The sequence below is a fragment of the Phalangium opilio genome, unplaced genomic scaffold (genome assembly GCF_054372755.1).
Source record: "Phalangium opilio isolate 3A_F unplaced genomic scaffold, DU_Popi_V2 ptg000002l_1, whole genome shotgun sequence".
NCBI classification, from domain to species: Eukaryota; Metazoa; Arthropoda; class Arachnida; order Opiliones; family Phalangiidae; genus Phalangium; species Phalangium opilio.
In genome coordinates this window covers 12,185,986-12,196,262 of record NW_028324144.1, presented here as the reverse complement: position 1 = coordinate 12,196,262, position 10,277 = coordinate 12,185,986, and the positions used below count along the sequence as shown (strand labels likewise).

The following is a 10,277-nucleotide window of genomic DNA, read 5'->3' as shown; positions in this document are numbered from 1 at the left end:
GGGTGACCAGAAAATGTGTTGTCTGATACACTTTATCTTCAGGTATCTTCCAATTACCATTTACCAATTACAAACTTCCCTTAAATATACTCACAAATATGTTAACGTTTCTTTCATGTCTGAAGGTAAGAATTTATTGTAAACAAGAGCAGTGAATGTCGTAAAATCGCTAAGAGGCGTGAAGTGAAATCCACAAAGCTGCTTTCTATTAAATCGCTCATGCAGAATCTTGGTTCCAGGTGAATAGAGTATAATCTTCAAAGTAATCTTTTCGTCTTAACACCTTTGATATCGTGTCATTCGATAAGAGAACTTCATATGGCAAGAGTGATTCCGCTGGATTTTTTTGAATTTTTCGCCAAATTCTTTTAACTTCTGGTATGTTGCTAAACTGCATAAACGGAAATTTATTACAGTGGTATAGATCAACAAGTAAAAAGTTTATCCTCCTCTCCTTGACCACTTGCGTAGCCATACTCTTGTTTTAAAGAATTAAAGAAAAAGTTTAGGTAACGAAAAATGATACTTTAAAGGAACGGAGTTTTAAGGTAAACCAAACCTCTAACCCGTACCTCACCCATCCTATGAGAATTCAGGGGCTTTGGCTAGCAGACGTCACTAAAGCAATGGCTGCGCAGTAGTCCTCGTTTTTAAGACTAATTAATTCCTAACTATTTTATAATAAGATATCATTTTTTTTTCATATTATATTTAGAAAAAGCCCGTTCTTTAAAGGCTATTGTTATGTTACCTGAACTTTTCCGTTCGTTCAATTAGTTTTAATGATTTTAAAATAGAGCCAAACTCAGATATAAAAACATTATAATTAAATGTTTTAATGAAATCTCCTGGTTTAGTGACGATTATAGCGGAAAGCAAGACAGCCGAGAGCGCCAAACATATGAATCGTGAACCCAATTTCCAATAGGTCATTAAAACTCGTTGACTCCGTCTTTTTCCTTCCATTTCGAACTCCAGACAACCTTAATATGTTTACCATAATTTGAATTAAAAGTCAAATTTAAATAACGGAAATTAACCACTTACATGTGTTTAACAGGGGCGCCATAAACACCATAAATGCCTTTATAAAGCAATTTTTTACTGTTGACCTCGGATTTGCGTTATGACCAATCATCGCGTAGAATGAGATGCACGCGAGTAATAGCAAAAATAGAACGAGCCAGAACTGAAAAAAGAAGCAAATCTGACATGTTTATTTTTGGTATCTCAGTGCACAAGGTCATTGCCAAATTTGCCCTTGCATTTTTGGCAGTTTAAGAAAAGTTGCTTACCGTTCCATTAAATACTATTAAAAATGGAAAAAGTGGATGCTTGTGACTTTGTTTCCCCACGAGAATTGATAAATAATTCATGTTTAGAGGACTCGTGAAATCTACGACTGAAAACCTAAAATAATCCATAGTGAACGGACCGACAGCGTTTAAACTTCGTCAGTTTCATGGATAAAGTTTGCCTCGGCAAGTGAAGACATGGCTCTTACATTTCTGTGTACCATTCCAATCATACCATTAAATGAATCATTTGGAAGTCGGTTTCCCCTCATCCCGTTGGGTTCCACAACGTAAACAAATCTATAATGTAATTTGGAAATTGTGAGTCGGGTAATATGCTTTTGTAATGAAAATCATAGAATTCTTAGATTTTATAGAATAGATTGCTGTTTAGCTGAACATTAGAAAAATATCGGATTATACTCTATTGAAATATTTGTTTTCGCTTTTTATATTGTTATGGGGAAATTTTAAGTTTTCAAGGCGTTAGTTATTTCAGGGATAGATTTAATTTTAAAAGTAGGAATGGAGAACGGTTAGTATTTACTTCAGTCCCACTCATAGCCCAGTATAGAGCCCCTCCCTCCAACACCTAACGAAAAGTTCAAATTATCTTATTGGCTCACTTAAACTTCGTTTTTATGACGTTGCTGACGGGTACGGCGAAAAATACGTAATTCCATTTTACCTCTGTCCTTATGACCCATCTCTTCTTTCATACCCCCCCCCCCCCGTCCCGTGGAAAGGGGCCGGGACTATGGCGCGCACCCAGATTACTCTGTTCTCCATTCCTACTTCTAAAATTAAATCTATCCCTGGTTATTTAAAAAAACATACCCTATTTTTAGTCTTTTCGCAAAATATTCCAAAAGATATACCATTGCTCCTTGTATAGCAAATATTTCACCATTTTAATTTTTCTTGTAGGAAATCCATGGTGTCCACTATTTGAACAAAATTATTTTCAGACGTATGATATCACCAGCATTTTATTACAATAACTCCTAAAGGTTTATAACCAAAGCTAGGCTACATGTTATTAACAGGGTTCGCGCTTTTCCCACTCTTTCAAAACTGTCTTAGAACACAGATATGAGGCATCCTATGTATGTTCCAAGCTTGTTAAATTACTATTAACTATAATGAGAGTTTTTTTAAAATTAAAATTAATTGATTGACAGTTAATTTCAATAATAATCAAAAAATATACCCCAAGTGACGCGCTCCTTACTCATTTATAGTAGAGATACATTTATCCAAAATTAAACTAAAAAGATTCCAAAACTAAGTCTAAAACGATAAAACGCGCCATGTCTTTCTTTTTGAAAGGAATAGTTAAATACCAGTTCGCCACTGGGATTTTTTTTTCCCCAGGACGCTTTTAACCCTGGAGAAAACCTTCCAGCCCTGGTTATCGGGAAACTTATGGGGATATATCGTTCGATGCGTAGGTAGTTTGAAGATCAAGTCATTAATAACTAAGTGCAATTAATTTCAAATATATTTAATTAAGAGCTTACCTTGCCCACTGCAGCAAGAAGCGTATGATTGATGATTGGTAATGTTGACAAACCCATTTTAGTTGAACGGTACAAAATTATTATTCTTTTCAGACGGATGTTAGTGACTTCCTACGCGTGTTCAGACTTGACTCATAGATTGAAAGCGTGAATAATTCTATTTTTACTGTAGCTTTTACCGAAAACATTTCACAAGATATAACGAACGATCAAAACCATCATGACACGTTCTCAAACACAAATTAATTTCTCTGCTAGATTATTAATCCTAGAGTTTTGATGATCCTTGTAAGATAAGAAATCCTTTAAGCTGGTCTATTTTCACTAAGTTTTATCCCCAAAAGAAAGGAAATCACTAGATTATTCTGTGAATCTATAACCTCAAAGAAAGAATTTACCTCAATTCATGTTTTAGGTTATACTACATGGTATATTGTGGCCAACTGTCCCAAAACGTTTCAGAATTCCCATAAACACCCAAGCTCAGCAAAGACAAATTTAACTAAATTAAACCAATTTGTTTTTAGAAAATAATTTCGACATTTCTTCAATGACTCAACGTTTAACTTTAGAAAATGAAAGAACTAGTTTGTTCATTGAAACTAAATGGTAAAGAAGAATTCACTGGAACAATTTCACTAAAAACTAGCCGTATAGAAATCAAGAACGCGTTACCTTATTTTCCCGGAAATAATTATATATGTGTAGTCAGGAGAAGAAAAACTCCCGCGCAATCTTGAAAAAGTGTAATAAGGAAAAACAATCTAATTTAGTAATAGAATTAAACCTTTACTTACCCTACCTAGAACAGCCAATCAATAATTTCTTATGCTAAATGTTAGCTATAGTTTTAAAGGTTATAAAAGAAACAAAACTGTTAAACACGGTCAGCTATATTAGTTCAAGTACATGAAACATACCTTTGTATATTTAATCTCAATCAATACTTTCATAGACCGTAGTGCTACAGTCTGCGCGCAATTCAAAAAGGCTGAAAATTTGCACGAGTGTTACTCATAAGTAGTAGGCGCGTACTAAGAAAGATTTTTCCAATCCGCCGCCATGATAATAAATAAACCCTTACCTACCTTGCCCTGTGAGAATTCGACCAATCCCGTATGGGTAAATGGTTCGATTTAGCAGACGCCACTAAAGCAATGGTGGGTGGCGCAGTAGTTCTCGTTTTTAAGACTAATTAAATGTTAATTAAATTTGTAATAACAGATCATTTAATTTTTTATTCAAGCTATTTCCTTTTATATTTAGCAAAAGACCGTTCTATTAAAGGTATAATGTTATGTTAACTGAAGCTTTCCTTTGATAAAATGCTTTTTGACTTGTAGAATAAGAGTTGATTTATTTTTATATATTTTTCCATTTATATTTAGAAAAACACCGTTCTTTTAAGGTATAATTTTATCTTATCTGAACTTTTCCTTTAACTATACCGACTGATATTTTATTAAACTTGCATGATATTAGCTAAGTTTTCACTTCGCCGTTTTCCAAGAAATCCACTGACTTAATCTAAAAATGTACAGTTCTTTCAATGGATGTAATGAACTAATTTATATACATCAGTATAATCGGTTGAAAGTTTGTGGATTGGGATGTTTTGGGGTGGAGCATTTTCCAAGACAAATTTGTATACAAAAAAGCCGTTGCTTTATACAGAATACATGCATTAATATGGCTGTTGCAATTTGAAATTAAGTTTGGTTATGATTGGAATTTTTGCAAAAAACTGATATATATGGGGCATAGAGATTTTGATTCGGATTTGGTATAAGAAGAAAATCCCTGATCGGATTTTTTTAATTACAGCGACCGTTTCGCAACAATTTTCTTTTACATTCTATTTCCACAAAGAAAACACACGCGCAGAACAGTCCACTAAAGTAAAAAATAAAGATGCCAAACACATGGCCAAGTTGGATTTGGATAACTCCCTCTTCATCCATATTTTGGAGGCAACGATGATAGTTTTCCGAACTCCTTTCAATATCACGTGTCATGAGACCATTTTCAACTAGATTAATGGCTCTACATTCATAAAACACAGAAAAACAAAACATTATTTAGGAAATTGGAAAATGCTATTTAAGAACACGTGAAACTAAAGTCCTTGATTAAAAAAGGTTCGCTAGGGCTCGTGCACTACCTGGAATAGCCGGAAAAGTCAGAGAAATTGAAAATGGACCTATAAGGCCAGGGAAATATAAGAGAAAAATATTTTGGAGGGAAATTGAAAGTCTGCATAACGATATCAATCAGGGCAGAGAGAATTTATAATAGGGAGAGGAAACTGAGGAATATTATGTAGCTCAAAAATCACGTGATCAATAATAATAATAATAATCATCGAGGTTACCCCCCATTTCACCCAATTAAAAACACCCAATTCCCATTTACCCAATTCCCATTCAACCCAATTCCCAGATCGCCTATCCCAATTAACTTATTATTTGAGAAGTAAATGAAGCTAAACATCAATATTTTGGAAAAGGCGTACCATAGTTAAATGATTTATAAAATATTACTAACCTAACCTAACCTAGCCTAACCTACCCTAACCTACCCTAACCTAACCTAACCTAACCTACCCTAACCTAACCTAACCTAACCTACCCTAACCTAACCTAACCTAGCCTAACCTAACCTAACCTAACCTAGCCTAACCTAACCTAACCTAACCTAACCTAACCTAACCTAACCTAATCTAACCTAGCCTAACTTAACCTAACCTAACCTAACCTACCCTAACCTAACCTAACCTAACCTAACCTACCCTACCCTACCCTAACCTAACCCAACCTAACCCAACCCAACCCAACCCAACCCAACCCAACCTAACCTAACCTAACCTAACCAAACCAGACCTAACCTAACCTCAGAATTACGGGGCACATTTTCCTTTCGAAGTTTTCAGCCATTCGACTTCCATATTTAATAAATTACACTGATCAACAGTCTCTTATATAATAATTTTAAAATATTGCTTTTTTAATGGAAAATACGAATTAATAAAACGGGTATGTTATTAGTGCCAAATTCCTGTGTTATCGCCTTTTGTGGCAAACGGGAATTGGGAGAAATACATTTGGGTGAATCAGGAATACATGACTTGGGTTAAATTCTTCTGATTGGGACAAATGAGATTGGGTGATATGGGGCGACACCATCATCTAGGCTTTATCTATGAAGGGATTTCCACACCAATGGTTTGTTCGAAAATCATATCATTAAAATAAAAAAAAACTTGTCAAAAAGATATGGAAAACTTCTAACCTTCCCTAAAATTGCCCCAAATCAGCGCTCTTCTACGATCTGCTTTTTTTCTCTTCCATTTTTGCCAAAAAAATCGTACGGATCCGAGCATCTGATTGGCTGGAGCTTAGCGTAAAATGTTATACGACGGAAAAAGTTGAGACAATTTCAACTCTCTATTCTAGTACGTTTACGTCGAAGTTGTTTGTACGTTTACGTTTCAGTTTACGTTTCTGTCGAACTTTTACGCATGTGTGTTCCTCGCTTTACAGCAGTACAACCGAGAAGCAGGGTTGTTGATTTCTTTGATTTTTATTGATTTATTTGATTTTTTTGATTTTTATTGAACTACTAGTTAGTAAATTACCAACATGAAAACTTTTGAGTCAAAATTAGCAAAAAGAAAAATAATCATGACATTTAAGCAGCTATCGGATATTTTCTACAAAGTTATTCTTATTGTTACTACTCAAATGCTTGTACAAAAAGACTAGCTTGACCCGAATAGTATTAGGTCAGATAAGGTTAGGTTAGTTTATGATCATCTTGTTCTACTTAATAGGTAAGGGTTAAGAATTGTCCCAAAACAGCAATCGCTATTACGAAAAAAGCAGTTTTGAACAACACCACTGTTTTATGGAATCGCGGTTGCTATTACGGGAACTTGTCTTCTGCCAGCCAGAAAAATATAGGACCATCGTCGAGCAAACGTAAACCACAATTCACAAAGCTTAACCTTACCTGTACAATTAAATGCAATGCTTAAACATACTATTATAATCCCCATCCTTTTAAAATACACGAACGAAAAATATCACCTCACCACAATTCTCTCACGTTCACTCTCCCTCCCTTCATTGACGAAAGAAAAATTTTATACTGCCAAAGGCATAAAATAACCATTTCTTCGGTTAGCTCTGACATAACTATTTCTTTAGGTAACTCTGATTTGGTAGAGATTTGAATGATTTAGTTGATTTGGTAGAGATTTGAATGATTTAGTTGATTTGGTAGAGATTTGAATGATTTAGTTGATTTGGTAGAGATTTGAATGATTTAGTTGATTTGGTAGAGATTTGAATGATTCAGTTGATTTGGTAGAGATTTGAATGATTCAGTTGATTTGGTAGAGATTTGCAAGATTTAGTTGATTTGGATGATTTGAAAGATTTGGATGATTTAGTTGATTTGGATTATTTGAAATCGATTTCATGGATTTGGTAGGGATTTGGATAATTTGTTTGATTTGGTTGATTTGTATGATTTAGTTGATTTGTTTGATTTAGTTGATTTGAATGATTTAATTGATTTGAATGATTTAGTTGACTTGAATGATTTAGTTGACTTGAATGATTTAGTTGATTTGAATGATGTAGTTGATTTGAATGATTTAGTTGATTTGAATGATTTAGTTGATTTGAATGATTTAGTTGATTATGATGATTCGAATGATTTTGTTAATTTTGATGATTTAAATGATTTTGTTAACTTTGATGATTTAAATGACTTAGTCATATGTTCTTAATATTATGTGATTAGGAAGACGATATGGATTTGACTGATATATTGATGATTTTAGTAATATATGTGTGCCTTGCTTATGTATATGATTTTCTTCATTTAACAAGGTTCGTTAATTACAATTCGATTTGAATGATTCAAATATTCCATAAGCTAATCATCCTCTTAGATGAACTTATAGTTATTATATGAATGAAAATCAACGTTCCGAAACATATGGGGTTGTTTTAATCTATCTTAGATTTTATTTAGATTATTGACTTTAACAAATTCATGTGGTATGACAAATTTCAATTATTTTAACTTTTCATCTAATCGTTACACGACTAATTCTCAGTACTTAGGAATATCAAGGGAGAGTAAATTAAAACATTTCAATATTAAAATACACATTTCTATTTGAATTTGAAAAAGAATGTAACACCTCATGACCAATGATGACCGTGAAGTTCAACTCACTGCAATTCTTTGACTAGTGTTAAGACTTCTACTGGAATAGAAATGCCTTCATTGGTGAATTCCAAGAGGTTGCGCGAGACAGTACATATTTAATTTTTGAAGTCCATAAATGACGTTTTAACTGATAATTTAAAAAGGCATCTGTCCGATTTATCTGTTAAAACAAACCAGTTACACAGAACACCGACTGACCTTTTAGGGGGAGGTTTTATGTTAACGTACGCGCTACAGTAAGTACGGTCAAATTTAGACTTTCCTTGCAAATAGGAAAACTGTAGCATCCGGCCTAAATAATATTCGCCTTTTAAGGAAAATGCGCAAAAATCGCCCACATTGATTAAGGATATTTTGCGTATACCACAGTCTTTTGATTCTGCATAGTTATGATCATTTCTGACCGAAGGGCAACGAACCCTTATGGACCGATCGTTGAACAGCCTATCGGGCTCGTGCAGTAACCACAGTGCCGTGGTTTTTTAATAATCGTGGTAGACCCATTTCTTGTGTATTTTACAAAAGGACTTTTGGAAGACAGGTCGCCATCAAAATAAGCACTTTGAGTAGAGCTTACGCTATTTATTAAAATTAGATCTTCAGGTTCTGGTTCGTTAACTTGCTCGTTTGATTCGATTTCGGTAAGAGTATGAAAGCTTTTGTCATTTGCTATTAGTGTTAGGCATTGATATGCATCGTGTCAAAACTTCGCGGGTTTAAGCTTCCTAACTACTATGTAGCGCCAGTAGCGCCATCTCTACAAACTATTACATGTAAAACCTTTTTTGTTTAGTCACTTGACTTGTCCTCTTTATGTTATTAAAAACAACTCTTTATATGGTTAAGAAACGTATTATTATTATTCGACCTATCCTACAATAACTAATAACAGGTTATGGGCCCAGCACGCTTCCACTGCGCTAAAGTATCGAAAAATTAAAGTAAATACTCCGTAGGAGAGAAGCGCGTAGGAATTTCGTTGAAAATAATATTACCTCACTGGAGCCAAGGCTAGAGTAGAACGAAACAAAGGTTCGCACTCGGAGTCGGCTAGAGTAGAACGAAACAAGGTTCGCACTCGGAGCCATACGTCAAATTTTGAATATATCAACAACAAGCAAACATGGGAGATGAGTATAAAATAGAAAAGTTAAACTCCAAGAACTATAGACATTGGTATATGCGAGCCCAAGGCTTGTTGGAAACAAAAGGGTGTTGGGAAGTTATCGACCCTGGATATGAAGAGGAGGAAGATATAACAGATGCTCAGAATGCACGTGATAACAAAGCTAAGTCCATACTATATTTGATTGTCAACGATGAAAGCCTAGATGATATATCGGAATGTGGAACGGCTAAGGAAGTGTGGGACACACTATCAAGCATTCACACTAGTTACGATACAATGCATGGATTACTTTTATTGAAGGAATTTGTCAATACTGAAAAGAAAACTGAAGAGTCAATCGGAGACTCTCTTACGAGAAGAAATTCACTGTATCACAAGGTGAAAAACTCAGGTTTTCAGTTTCAAGAAGTCATGTTAGCGGGTTTTGCGATTTTGGGTTTGCCAAAAGAGTACGAATTTCTGGCTAGAAGCTTACCGAATGACAAAATGGACTTAAATATGAAGACTCTAAAGGCAAAATTGATTGAAGAAGAACGACGTATTGAAGTTAACAAAACAAAGTATCACGAATCAAGTGGCAAAGATTTTGAGAGCCCACAAGCCTTAGCAACACAAGGTTGGAATAGAGGATACAGAGGTTCATATTACAGAGGAAGAAGTAGGTCAAATTATAGACCAATGAAACAAAATCTGGACAGTATGAATCGAAAGAGGAAGATAAAGTACACGCTAACTTGCGCTGTAATAAATGTCAAGAATTCGGGCATATTGGACGGAATTGCGACAAAGAAGAACCTATGCCGCATTATAAGAAACAAGAAGCTGCGTGCGCCATAAATACTGAAACAAGTAAGAAACGAGCATGTCAAGCTCGATATGAAGCGTTAGCTGTGACAAGGCAATTGAACGCGTGCAAAGAAATGTTATGGGTCATTGACAGCGGCGCCACTGACCATATGACGTCATGCATGGACAAGTTTATCACTTTCCAAGAAGAAGAATCTCTTGTTTACGTAGCAGGTGGAGGACAACTTATTTCAATGGGTAAAGGAGATGTGGAAATTATGCTGTCGGAAGAATGTGGAGGATATA

At 34.8% G+C, this 10,277-nt stretch overlaps 1 protein-coding gene across 2 annotated transcripts; it reads right to left on the bottom strand.

Moving 5' to 3' along the window:
* Nucleotides 1-308: 308 nt before the first annotated feature.
* LOC149719817 (uncharacterized) lies at nt 309-2,322 on the bottom strand. Of its 2 annotated transcripts, XM_089861801.1 has the most exons (6): nt 2,133-2,322; nt 1,505-1,595; nt 1,296-1,410; nt 1,048-1,189; nt 752-983; nt 309-671 (listed from the first exon to the last, which is right to left on the bottom strand). In XM_089861801.1, coding segments are annotated over exons 2-6 (495 nt in total). In that variant the 5' UTR covers nt 1,507-1,595; nt 2,133-2,322; the 3' UTR covers nt 309-667. The 2 variants fall into 2 exon arrangements, with proteins under 2 accessions (XP_089717927.1, XP_089717923.1); XM_089861797.1 differs by lacking the exons at nt 1,505-1,595; nt 2,133-2,322 and having other exon boundaries at nt 1,296-1,436.
* Nucleotides 2,323-10,277: the final 7,955 nt, after the last annotated feature.